The sequence below is a fragment of the Rhagoletis pomonella genome, unplaced genomic scaffold (assembly GCF_013731165.1).
Source record: "Rhagoletis pomonella isolate Grant_MI unplaced genomic scaffold, Rhpom_1.0 Rhpom_scaffold_00002, whole genome shotgun sequence".
In the NCBI taxonomy this organism is placed as follows: Eukaryota; Metazoa; Arthropoda; class Insecta; order Diptera; family Tephritidae; genus Rhagoletis; species Rhagoletis pomonella.
In genome coordinates this window covers 6,291,166-6,305,008 of record NW_023458556.1, presented here as the reverse complement: position 1 = coordinate 6,305,008, position 13,843 = coordinate 6,291,166, and the positions used below count along the sequence as shown (strand labels likewise).

At 33.5% G+C, this 13,843-nt stretch overlaps 2 protein-coding genes and 1 long non-coding RNA gene across 3 annotated transcripts; 1 reads left to right on the top strand and 2 right to left on the bottom strand.

Annotated features, from left to right (window-relative positions):
• Window positions 1-84: 84 nt before the first annotated feature.
• Window positions 85-8,006, top strand: LOC118732935 (C-mannosyltransferase dpy-19 homolog; the record flags this gene model as incomplete). The annotated part of the gene is given in 8 exon segments (XM_036462066.1): window positions 85-346; window positions 400-603; window positions 665-857; window positions 1,858-3,267; window positions 3,692-3,800; window positions 3,898-3,982; window positions 6,258-6,383; window positions 6,811-8,006. Coding segments are annotated over 8 exon segments (2,594 nt in total), but the record flags the coding sequence as incomplete, so codon positions are not given.
• LOC118732936 lies at window positions 4,557-12,196 on the bottom strand. Its single transcript, XR_004992198.1, has 4 exons — window positions 11,626-12,196; window positions 6,828-7,015; window positions 6,213-6,330; window positions 4,557-4,667 (listed from the first exon to the last, which is right to left on the bottom strand). It is a non-coding gene; the product is annotated as an uncharacterized LOC118732936 (long non-coding RNA).
• Window positions 12,197-13,499: 1,303 nt separating this feature from the next.
• On the bottom strand, window positions 13,500-13,810 carry LOC118732934 (the record flags this gene model as incomplete). The annotated part of the gene is given in 1 exon segment (XM_036462065.1): window positions 13,500-13,810. A coding segment is annotated over 1 exon segment (225 nt). The 3' UTR covers window positions 13,500-13,576.
• Window positions 13,811-13,843: the final 33 nt, after the last annotated feature.

The following is a 13,843-nucleotide window of genomic DNA, read 5'->3' as shown; positions in this document are numbered from 1 at the left end:
AATTATTTTGGGGAATGTAAAGAAAGAGTTCATTATATTTGTAAAATTACGTAAATTATTTTACTAATATTTCTCATTTAACAGGCACCGGCTTTTTCTTTTTATACGTACAACATGTGCGTTCAATATTTGAAGCCCGTACCAACATAGCACATTTAACACAATTAGAAAGAGAATCATTACTACGTCGAGAGGATTCATTGTATTATTCATTTTATAAGACCCTCACAGAAGAAGCCGATTTCTGGAGTGGCTACAATAAACTAAAAAATGTGACTGGTATTGAATACCCACAAAGTGTAAATGTACTGGAGCGATTCCATGTGCTCCCCGAACTCATGATCGGGTATGTAAGCTTTGGATAGTAATCGCTATATTTTTCAAAAATTTTAATTTTAGGTACCTATATCACCTGCTTAGGCGTTACACATTCAACGAAAACTTTCCGATTTTTAGCTGTTGGCGTAGCAATGACATTCGATTGCCATTGGAGCATCGACACTGTGATGGCTTCGGGCAACCAATGCAATTTTATTTGGAATGTGTCTGGCTTCTGGGGGGATTAACTGTTCTAGTCATTTACATATATGGAACATTACTAAGGTGAAATAGCTACCAAAATAATATGAAATCGACATTTAATTAAAAACACTCCTGCTTTCAGCGAAAATATCTTTGGAGGAATTTACGCAGTGGTATCGTACATTATGTTTCACAGTTTCGCGTCAAAAATTTACGATTCACCCGTAGCCCGTGAAAACTTTGCATTTCCAATTATTTTCATGCAAATATTTTACCTTTGCTTATGTATTGATCGTGTGACAGAGCGGAAGGAAAATCACATGCGAGTTTTTATTGTAAGATATATACATATCTGTGGCCTAAAGCTATACCCTCTTAAGCTGATTTAAGTAATAATTTTGTTGTATATACGTACAAACATATCAGTATACTCTGTTTCTGGGGTACTTTTGCAAATGAGTCGTTTTCAAGCCGAAAACTGTATACTTGGAATTTTCTAAAAATTATAAGTGAGTTTTCTTTTAGTTTCTTTACAACCTTTGAAATCTGGATATTTAACTAGACTTTAATAAAAAATTAATAACCATTTAAACAAACCAAAGGAAAATAGTCAAAACTGGTCAAGATGTCGTGTCCCTATTTTTATTTTACATAAAAGTGTAACTGTGTATTAAAAACTAGTTAGCATTTAAAATGAAGTATTTTAGAAAAACGGCAGTATCCATTTTTGGAGTAAAAAAAGAAATATCTTCCAAAAATAGATACGAGCGTTAAGTATGCATGTCCAAAATTTAACGATCACTTAACTATATATTTATGGCCTTATAAAAAATAAAATAGGCTTAAAGAGCTTTATAAAGTGATATTTTAGATTTATAAAGCCGTTACAGTCTTCTTTATTTTTTATGAATTTGGGGGGTTAAAGTATAAAAACAATCATAATTTTTTTAAGCCTAGGCCGATAAACTTTAGTAGATTGCATTTTGCAATAACTATTTTCCTTAGTTTTTGATTAAGAGTTCGCATAAATTTTTGTTAATGTACTTCTGAATTTCCGCTAAAAGAGCGTTTTTTTTTAGTTTTTCTCGAATGTGTGCTCCTGTTGCAACAGCATTCTAATTCCCCATAGGGTTATTGGGAATGATGCTGGAATTACAGTCTTTGGCCTGAAAAATATTTGGTTATTGTTTTTTACCACAGATACCTAAACACATCGATCATATAACTAGATGCAATAGTTAAATTTGTAATTTTAGTTGAAAACATATACATATGTATGTACATATACGAAAATGAATATATACTTATATATATCTTTATTTATTTAATTCACAGACCATCAAACTGGCGGGGCTAACTGCGCTCGCTCTTCTGTGTTGGCAGTTTTCATCCGTCATCTTTGCAACGCAAGTTCTCATTATGATGATGCCTTGGTCATTAAGTCCAGTTTCTGAGGTTGTTTCTAGCACCTTCAGCATCGACTATGCGACCTCTCAACTCATTGCTACCGTAGTAGCATATTATTGTTCATTCTGTAACAAAAAATATATTTTCGCCTGGCAAATTGGGCCGGCAATTGGTCTTTTGTTTATTAGCATCGGACGAAGGCTAAAACCTCAGTCACCAAATAGCAACTTTTCACTAAAATCCATATGGCCTGGCTTGCTGATGGCATTCAGTGCGCAAGGCACCCTAATTGATTTGTTGGAAAAAACGGGAATGGCTCGCTCTGTAGACAATGGATTTGCCTTGTACCGTGATTTAGTGGTGCATTGGTGTTTGCAGGCAAAGGTTAATTTTACTACCAGTCTTGCGGCATGCAATCCAGCTTACCAGCGTTTAAATTTTGCTGACTTATGGGAGCTTATTAAAACCCTTATTGTAAAACCGTATTGTATGTATGGTGTGGTGATGTTAGCAAAGTTCTTTCGCAAGTGGCGCAAGAGCAGCGAAAACAAGACGCCTAGCAAGGATAACGTAGAACGAGCTAAAAAATATATATTAGAAGATTTTTTGGAAGAAAATCACATTTCTATGCGAGATATGTCAAATAAAGAGACTGAAAATGATTTGAATGAATGCTTAAAGTTATTGGAGGATTGTGACTACGATTATGAGCGATATAAAGTAGAAAAGGCAAAAATTAAAAGCAGCAAAATAGATGAGCATGCGGAGTTTATGAACAACATCAAGTTACTAAAAGAGCAGATAAAAGAGCGAAACCAGCAAAAGGAAAAGGAGAATCTGCAAACTATGTATGTAAATAATACAGAAAACTTAGATAAGAAACAAGAGAAGATTACTGAAGACAATAAACCTCCGTCCAAACACGATGATGTGGCAACGGAAGATAACGTTCATGAAGCACCGAGAGCACCAAAAGTCTGTGAAGATCATGTATCAACTGCCGCTAAGGAGGCAAACGATGCAGCTGAGAGTGACAAAGCTACTAGGGATACTAAGAGTTCTCGCCGCCCACGTTCTAAGACATCAGACTTCAGTGCTGCCAGGACTGATTATCAAAGCGATATTTTCAGCTTTCACTATCTCTACAGCTTTATACAAATGATTGTTTTTACCGCACTCGGCCTTAGTATTAGAAAATTATTCTTCCTATCCTTCACGCAAGGTTGTGTTATTGCACCTACAATATGCTCCAAGTTCTGGTATCGTAAACAACGCAATATATTTTGGACAGTGTCGTTGGCAGTTTTTTTAACTAGTATGGTGAATCCTGGTTTAGTGGTGAGTAATCATTTTATAATTCGTAGATGTTGCAACAGTCTCTTGTCCCCCAAATCGGGTAGGATTTAGTGGCTGTTACCGTATCTATTTACCCATATCAAATATATCTTAATTGGATAATATTGTAGTTTCATTTTTTATATGCATGCATATATTCATGCTTAATCAAAAAAAAAAAAAACGAATTGGTAATTACATACGTAATTATGTTCAGGGCTATTGTTCAATCCATCGAAGTCCAATTTTCGTGAAACCTACGAAAATACGATCACTGAATCTAAATTGCTACGAACGTATGCATTAAAAATACATATATGCTATGTTCGTAACTATTCGGATTCAGTGAAGGCATGCTCGTAGATTTCACGAAAAAATCGGACTACGATGGATTCAGTGATAGCCCAGTGATTTATACGCCTTACAGAACATACGTGAAGAGTACTTTCCCACCCGGCAAGGAAATACTAATGATGATTTGGACAGTATGTTGGAGTGGATCAAGATGAACACCGAACGTGATGCTGTGTTTGCAGGTATCATTTAATAATGCACCTAATATTGATTTTGTATCATGCTTTCATTTATGTTGCTCAAGTATATAGTTTAATTAATGTTTCTAATTCTCTGTAGGTCCAGTAGACATTATTGGTACGGTGCATTTAGTTACTAGACGCCCAATTGTAAACCATGCGCATTTGGAAATGAAGCACATCAAGTAATTTAAAAATATACATTACAAACTCGATTAACAAAATCAATTGCTACTCTAGATATCTACGTACACACACACTTGTGATCATGATAAAAACATAAAGAATCTTCATCTAAAGTGATACAAGGGATAAATTGCTTAAATTTATCGTAGACGGTTGAATTTTGCTGAAATTTATACGCTTATCTGCCAAAATCGTTTGATAAACTGATCAAATTTGGTTAATAGAGTCTATGTTTTTATCATAGTCTATACAAAGTTTGACAGTTCATTTATCAAAATGATAAATTTATCATTTTAACAAGTTTATCACTTCTGATGAAGACCCCTATAATGTTTTTATCCATGTTTGTGATAAAGTTATTTGACATTTTGACCAGTTTTGCCTTTTTTCTTTTGTTTATTTAATGTTTATATTTTTTTTTTATACAAGTCTAGCACTTTACATAACCAGGGCAAAATTATACAAATTCAACAATTTTTAAAATTTTTATTCAGAATTTTAGGTATGCACTTTTATAGCCCATTCAATTTTAGTAGGTCTAAAGGCGCTGAAAAATCGCGTTGATTTTTAATATTTTTTTTGCTGACGTTGGTGACATTTTCTTCTATACGTTGTATCTGGAGTCCCGCAAGGGTCACACCTTGGCCCAGCTTCAGCTCTGAATACTTATTATATACAGACAATCTGAAAATAGAGAAATTAGAAAGGAACAGGACAAATACGCTCTGCAGAATAATATATACAAATGGTAGACCTGGTGCAAAATGAACAATGGTGTAATTGATTCTCCGGAAATTCTAGCTGACACTAGTTGCATTTGCTCAAGGAAAGAACTAAGAGCGAGGAGGCTTTTGGCTGTGGAAAAATCCACTAAAAACTACGTCTTCTCCAAAAAATCACTAACAACTACTCGTCGAAAATCAATTTCTTCGGAGCCTCGTACTCTTCATTTCTTGCCGGCATCAAAAAATTTGTATTGCAATTATGTACATTTAATTATTTAGTAATTCCATTACTCATTGAAATAATCAGACTTTGGTAATAATATGTATCCGTCTTATGTGTTTCTTCTCTTTAATTATGTATTTTTAACAAATTTTAAAATACCAATTGTAATTGTCGAGCAAAAAAGTAATTGTCGAGCATACTTTATATGGCAGGAAATGCGCAACACCGTCAGCAAAAAAAAAATTATTAAAAATCAGCGCCATTTCCTAACATCTTGAAATTTTAACATTAGGAAGGAGGTAATTGCTTATAATACGTACAAGCAAATCAAGGTAGAAAAGCAAAAAGTAAGAAACTAACCTTGCCGATCACCCCATTTAAAAATTTTTGCAACATATCTGGTCTCTTAACTGCAGTTAAGCTTTTGGTGGAAATGGGCTATTAGGCGGTTACTGAACCAATCAAGAAACAGAATAGTTAAATAGTATATTCGAAAAAATATTACGAAATAAAAGGGATGCAAGTTGAGTTGATGAAACAGCATCAGGATTGATTTAAAAAAATCAAGATTTGAAGTGCAAGGCGCAAATCTTGGATGATGCAGTCAGTTGAACGCCACGCATTTATCGATGCCCTTTTCTGTGTCTGGAATTTTTATGAAACTTTTTGTTTGTTGCTCTTTATTTTCTAAAACAATTTATTTTTATTTTACAACTGTGTACTCAAAAAAATTGTAGAGCTTCTGAGAAAAAAGTTTGAAATAAGGAGATGAAAATTTGTTGCACTTTTTGCGGTCTTTTAAAAAGTTTTAAACTTGAGTTTATATGAGTTTTGTTACAGCCAATTTCACGAAAGCAATTTAAGTGAAAAATTATTTTAATTTTTGGAATTTTATATGGAATTGGACAGAAAATGAAATATAATTTTCCATTTAAAGTGCTGGTGAAACCGGCTGTTAGAGAATGAACTGTATTTTAATTGAAAATTCTTAAAAATAAATAATTAAATATAAGTGGCAAACAATATCGCCTTGAATTGGGGGTGCTATAGATATACTGTATGTATTGTGATGCTAACATAATATGTATGTATTGATTTGGAGTTTTTTTAAAGGTTTATACTAACCATTCCGATTGTCATTGCGTTTCATTTTTTTTTTCATTTCATTTCATTTATTAATAAAATCATTAGCACAATAAGATCAAAAGAATGATCTTTTATAGCGCAACAAAAAATTCATAACAGCACATACATATAACTAAAACAGCAAAAAGTGTATACCTTTTGTAACCTTCTGTACCCTGATATTATTCTTGTATATTCCAGCGAACGTACCGAACATGTCTATACGGTGTTCAGCCGCCAACAATCATCCGATGTTTACAATCAATGCTCACAACTGAAAGTACAATACTTGATTATATCCATTCAAGACTGCAGCAATGAAATTCGGTGTGTAATATTAAATATATGTACACATATTTAGATACAGATGTATTATCAAGCGGCGTAGCCAAGGGAGGGGCTCGGGAAAGATTCCCCCTTGATCAATGATTTTATTTTTTTTTATATTTAACAGCAGTTTTATTATTTTGTCTTTTCGACTAATCACATAATACAACAGAGACCTCTGCAATTTTTGATTTTAAGGTTATGTTTAGGAATTAACATAATTTTTAGGGTCAAAAAGAATGCTCATAAAGTTAAGATTTTCCTTTTAACAATTTTACAAAGATTTTCTTGTGTCCCTCTGGCCATGGTGTGCTGGTTTTAAAGCGTAAAGCGCACCGTGCCCAAAATCAACGCTACGCCACTGATTGTATCAATCCTGTAAGGTAATTTAAAATTTATAAGTAGTTTAACATTTTTATTCTTTTAGTGACGAATGCGACGTACTTTCCATCTGGGATGATCTGCAGCCGTCATATCGCAAGTATCCACAGTTTTGTTCCGAATTAGTCAACAAAAACATACCGAGTTTCTTGAAAGTATTCTCAAATGATTACTATGGTATTATTAAGATGTTTTCTCAGAGTGTACAGATCAATTTAAAGCACAGTAAGATGCCCGAAAAAGTTATGTAGCTATGTGGTCCAATGTGTTGTTTCGAATGTCAGTGAAGCAATTGTAAGGAATCGGTTAAAAATGGGAAAGGTCAATTAAGTTATAATTTTTATAAAGCTAGTTACTCTAATAGTTTATATTTATTATCATTTTGACGTGAGACTTTTTAAGCCTTCAAATATGTATATTAACGAAATGAAAAGTAAATAATACCTAGATGTGGTTATCTAAATAACTATAACATTGAGAAAAATAAACAACCGGATCTGATTGAATGAAAGTGAGTGACTACATAAAAACAGGATAGTAGTACCCCGTTTCAAATTACTAATAATGCTGACTAAAACTTTTTTGAAATCAAATAAAAGAACATAGAAAACGTAAGATGCTGGGCTGGGCGGTAACGTTTGTGTAGCAAAATTTGACTATGTTGTTTAGCCACTGAATTTGATTTTCGAGGTAAAGTAATATACTTAAATAGAGAAACAAAACACACTTTGCATGCTCTTTGTAAAAAGCTTAGAAAACAAAGTCGAAAGTTTAGGCTGTTTAAGCAGTTCAATTAAATTAAATTAAATTAATTTAGTTTTTGCGGGTCGAAACATGAATGGTCGGGTCTGTTCCTATACAGTAGATTTGTGTTTGTTTTCTATGTTCTTTGGTTAGGTTTAAATATTAAAGACAGACACATGCATACATATGTATGTACATATCGAGGGCTTATATTCAATATGGTCTATCTACAGTTTCCTCAAAAACTATATTCCCATACAAAACTCCACTTTAGACCTAACTGTCATCGATGATGTTAATGCTGGCCTTGTATATCATCAGCAAAATTAGCTATTGAATTTCGAAATTAAAATTGCAACTAGTCTAATAATTAAGTCTCAGATAGGTTCTAAGATCAGAAAGTAGTTTTTGTGTAAACTGCAGATAGGTCGTATTGAATATATGTAAGCCCTCGAAATGTACATACATTAGGGCGGGTCAATTTGTATGGGAGTTTTATTATCTTTTTCTTAAAACGTGCCTCAGAGGGTGCAAGAGTAAAAATTTTTACATTTTCTTCGAAACCTATTTTTGCAATTTGACCAATTTGCTTGGAATTACACCTAGAATCCTCCCATGCTATACGCGAATAGTAAAAAAAATGGCCATCCCTAACATATGTATGTACATGTTTAAAGTTGTTGTGTAGTAAATTTCGCATTCATTGAAAATGCATGTTTCGATTCATAATAACAGCCGTATTCTTCTTGCTTAACTATTTGTACATTAAGCAAATGCAGCCTATTCTGCATTTTCATTAATAGACTGCCCTCTTGCATTCCAATTCAGGCTTGAGATTATAGTTTGGCGAAAATATGATAGTTTAACAGCCAATTTCACGACAGCAATTCCAGTGAAAAATGATTTTAATTTTTTGAATTTTATATGGAAATTTACAGAAAATAATAAACCATTTTAAACTTAAATTGCTGGTGAAACCGGCTGTAAAATCTAAACAATTAAACAAAAGTTGTGGTAGTGTGAGATAAATACATACTTATATGTATTATTATATTATAAGGCATTTTTGCAATAATAAACTGCTATTTCGACCGAAAAAACAAGTCAGATTTAACTTTTATAATTGACCGAAAAAATAAAATTAAATTTTTAACTTTTATTTTTGACCGAAAAAATCGACTACTTGTACATATTTCTTGTTTACTTTTAATGAGCTCACAAGCACTGGGAAAAATATTAATTCTTAGAAATTAGCTGGCTTATTGAAGGTCATACATATTTTGGACTTGTAATAATATGATTTGTAATAAACACACAATGCCGAAGTGACAACTTTTAAATGAAATACCATACTTTTTATAAATATCCTTTTTATTGAGGTTTTTATTCTTTGCATTTCTATACACTTTGGAAAGGTTTAAATTCATTTTATAGATGAACTATAAGTGAAATAAACGATTGAATTGGAACGATTGCGAGCAGATTGGCACACAAAATTATACATTGGAATATTATTCATTTTATGTAAAACGTTGGGTATCGCACAGTGTTCCTCTTAGCGTAATGAAGCATAGTGAAACATAAATGTACAGAAAAAATGTCAAAACTCTGGAAATTGTAATGATTTTTTTTTTTTTGGTGGCCAATTCTTTTCTAATACGTTCGTTCGCTGAGAATGTAAAACTTACGTCCTTTTGCTCATTCAATTTTTTTAAGGGTTAACATTTTATGGTCGAAAATCCAATTTAATATGTGTAATTTTAAGAATAAAAAGTCTTATAGACATAATTCTTGTATTAGGGGACATTTAGAAAATTTAGCAACGTATTTGGAAAACTTGGCAATTAAAGGGTTGAAATTTTGCACAAAAGTGTTGAGAAGCAAAATTGCGGGTTTAACTGTCAGTCAAGTGAGAAGTAACTATTTTGCTGAGTAAGAAAAAACGTCGACCACCCTAGTTTTTAAGTTTGAGCCCGCATATCGACGCCTACAAACCACTACCATGCTAAGTCAACTTGGACTTAGTCAGGCTTAGCATAGTATGATTTGGAGGCGTCGATATACAGTTCTATACAAACAAGTATTCTTTGTGACTAGATTTAAAGTATTCAAAAATAAAATTGACAACCATGCAAAACAGTTAGATTACAAATTTTCGACACTTATTTGACTGCACTTAATACTATTAAGTACATTTGAACATGAAGAAACTTTGTTGAAACACGTAGTGTAACTATTTTGTTTAGTTTTTAAGTAAAAATATATGTAAGCAAATGAACTAATTGCCAATAAATACGATCCTCTGCAAGTTTTAAATACAAAATCCAATGTTTATCACACTTGAACACTTTCAAATTTTTAGTGAAGGTGTATTTTAACATGTTCTACCGAAATTTGTGAAAACACAGCTTCGAAAATTGTTGGTTAGAGCGATATGTAAATTCACAACTTAAAAGCATTGTATCATCATTTTATGATTTGCATCTTTTTTCGCTTAAAAATAATACGTATTATTGAGTTTTATTTTTTCGCTCAACGAAAAAATAATTATTAGTTGATTTTTATGTTTTCGATCACAAATAATGATTATTTTTTTTAACTTTTATTATTATACTAGCAGACCCGGCGAACTTCGTCCCGTCCAAAATTAATTTATTTATTGAAACATTTGGTCGACCGTTTTCGCCATCAATTCAAGTTCACGTTTGGTTTTGTGGTCGACAGAAAGCATATCTTCCATTGCCGTCTTAAATAACCTGACGAAAGCGTTATACCTCTGCTACCACCAGCGGATTCTGAGTTGAATACTTTCAGAGCTGGAGCGTCGGCCCGTAAATCTTCCGCAAAATCAGACTTCGCGGTTTTTGTTACCGACGATGTCGATGTCATCGGCATAAGCCAGCAATTGCACGCAGTTGTAGTAAATTGATCCTGAGCGGTTCAGTTCTGCAGTTCGCGAGATTACCTCTAATAAAAAAAGGAGCTTTTCTTTATATATATAATTAGTGTAGGTAACACAGGGCAACACCGATTTTATTGCGGCAAATGTTAAAGATGTTTTTGATAGACATTTTTGTGCTGATTACGAATCCGTAAGTATAAGTTTCCATCGGCTCCAGATTTTGCGAAAAACGTGGTGAGTGTCAAAAAATTGCGTTTTTTGCAATATTTTAGAACCTCTTGCAAGGAAACTAATGGTGATAGGACCTTCCACTGAGACTTAAATTAAAGTTAGAACTACAGACTACTGTCCCTGAAAATACCATTCCTGCACCTTGGCCTGATGGTCACCTATACTCATTTACGTTTTATCGTCCAACAATAAAAAAAAGTGGAAAATTATGAAATTAAAAAAAGAAAAAAACTGTAACCGTCTATCTTCTACAATTCTACTTGACGCAGAAATAACTCTTCCACTAGTAGCTGAGCAGCTGGTATGTTTGAAATTTACCTTAAAAGGCTTCTAAGAAGTGGCAAATCTTAAGCTTTCTCCCGATTTCTCGCAGCTTTGGTTTCCTGTACTTTTGGTTGAAAATAGACATATGTACATTGTATGTATGTGAAAATTTCGTGACTGACGGGAAATCTAACTGACGCACACTCACGTCAGAAAAAATTTCAGTCACTCCCGATCACGGAAATTACGTGATTTTTCTCAAAACCACTCACGTTCATGCGTGACACAACGTGTCTCGTAGAAAGTCACTAGTTTTGCCCATCTCTAGTACGAACACAAAAACTTCAGTGTACTATAGTTAAAAAGGTTTTACCGCGATTTCATCTTGTTGACTTTTTTTGGTTCAAATTTAAAAAATAATGATTATTTTCAGGGACCTTAACGGTTATGCTTTTTTCAAAAAAGTCAAAAAATAATCGTTATTTTTCACCGATATGTTTTCAGTGAAAAATAAAAGATACAAACTAACTAATTTTTTCGGTCAAAAATAAAAGTTAAAATATGACTTATTTTTTCGGTCAAAAATAAAAGTTAAACTTTGACTTTTATTTTTTCAGTCAAATATAAAGTCAAAACTTGACTTATTTGTTCCGAAGATTACGTTCGAAAAGCATTTATGGAAATAGGCACCTATAAGGAGAAGAAGATTTTGATACCTACCTTATGGATTACTGGGAGAGTAAAAAATTTATATATCCCCGACTAAAAAATCTGGCATGTATTATACATCAATTTCCAGCGACACAAGTTACTGTAGAACGCGCGTTCTCGACACTAAGCTTACTTCTTAGCGATTTGCGTTACAATTTGTCGGAGCAGAACTTTGCAGCTATTTCAAATTAATTGTTAAATTGAATTCCGAATCATTCCAGTAAAAAGGTGAATAACTTAAAGCCTAAATTAAAGAAACTCAACACATTTACAGAAGATAGAAAACAGAAATTGGAAGGGTGTTCACTTTTTATTAAAATATATTATTTATTTATTTAAATAAATAAAATATATTAGCGGTACTTACTTTCAGTAGTATAATAGCGGTACTCACTTTCCGTAGCATTTGCTCTTCCATCAACAAAATGCGTGCTAGATTGCTACGTAGCAACTTTACACCTAAAATGCTATTCAACGTGAGCTCCCCTATTGTATTGTGAATATGTAAACTGCCATTTTGACCGAAAAAATAAAAGTCTAATTTTAACTTTTATATTTGACCGAAAAAATAAGTCGAGTTTTAACTTTTACTTTTGACTGAAAAAATATCAGTGAAAAAAATAACGGTTAATTGCTGACTTTTTTGAAAAAGTAAAAAAAAATTAAATCATAAAGGATTAACATTCCTTGGTTAACAAGCATCACACTGCTACCCAGTAGATAATTTCAGGAGTTAAAAGCCCTTCAGAAAGGCCTTCCTGAGAGTCAAGAGGCCTTCCACTCTATATTCCTTTCACCTTTCTTTTTTGTATGGAGTGGCACAAATTGAAGGGCTTCTTCTTTCGCTCCCCATGGAAGGCCTTCCAGAAGAGCTTTTATAGGACGTACTTCAGAAGGCCTTTTGGAGGTGTTATTTTAAAGTTGCTTCTTTAATTTATGAAAATCATACATCTTTGAAGTATTTGCTTAAGGTTTATATCAAATATGTATGTGAAATTGAAGCTTAAAATGTTTATTGAAATTCATTTGTAATGGTAAATAATATAAAGTTATGCATTCGCGTAAATTGTAAGTGGATTCTAGAAGGCATGCAAGGAAGCACTTCTTGGGTAGGCCTCTTAGAATGGCTTTACTTAAGAAGGCCTACCTAAATTATCTTCTAGGTATACAAGTGTTAAAAAGACCAATTCTTTCCGACATACTTATCTCGAGTTGTGCTTTTTTCAGTTTTGACACTATTGTAGTAAATGAGCGATTTTATCTAACCACCATGGTATTTCAACCTGGTATGTACTGTAGATACTGGCTAGAGAAAGGTTACTGGTTAGAAAGGTTATTCGTACCATCCACATGGGTGTAATCGGAGTCGCAGTCATTACAAGCGAGTATGAAGGATTAGATACGTGCGAGGGGCATTCGTCGGACCGGAATAGGCATGTATCCGACGGATGTCATTCGCATGGATCCTCTTTCACCCGCTTGTTACGACAGTGCGAATCAGATTAGATCCGTGTGGATTGCATCAGTCGGAGGGGTATCCGATAAGGATGATTAACAAACTAAAGAAGCCTTAAGGATCGAGAACGGAAAGCTTAACACCTCAAAAGGACTTATAGAAGAGCTTTTTAGTGCATTTGCGAATTGTTAAATAAAGAAATTCATTTGAGAACTCATAACATTTAACCATGGCACTACCGGATGACTTTGTCATGAAAAGCTCACAACATAAAAATGCCCGCGACTGTTTCTGATTAATTGCGATAAAGGAATGAACAACTCGAGCCAAAATAACACGTTCTAGAGAATGTAGTGCATGATTCTCAGTCATTTCATTAACGCAGGTTCATGCTACATATGGATATATGTTCTACAAAATCGAATCGTACGATAGTTTAAGTCTTGCGTTATATTTTCGCCATTTGTTTACATTTTTTAGAACCAAGTTTTTAATTCACCGATCTTAATCTTTCCGAACTTTTGCTGCGCGTGGATCATCGGGGCGCATTACAACATATCCCAACTTATACCGCCGATTATCACCGTCTCTGGCATAGTATCCGGCCACACCGACAGCAGCCATTCCCAATCCTATGAGCGCCAATACTGATCCACCAACAATGTCGGGAATCTCGTTCCATGCTCGCTTAAGGAGGCCATGGGAATTACGCGCCGCTGAAGTAGACATTTTATAAAACTGGAAAGCAATCAGAAATGTATTTTTTTTTTT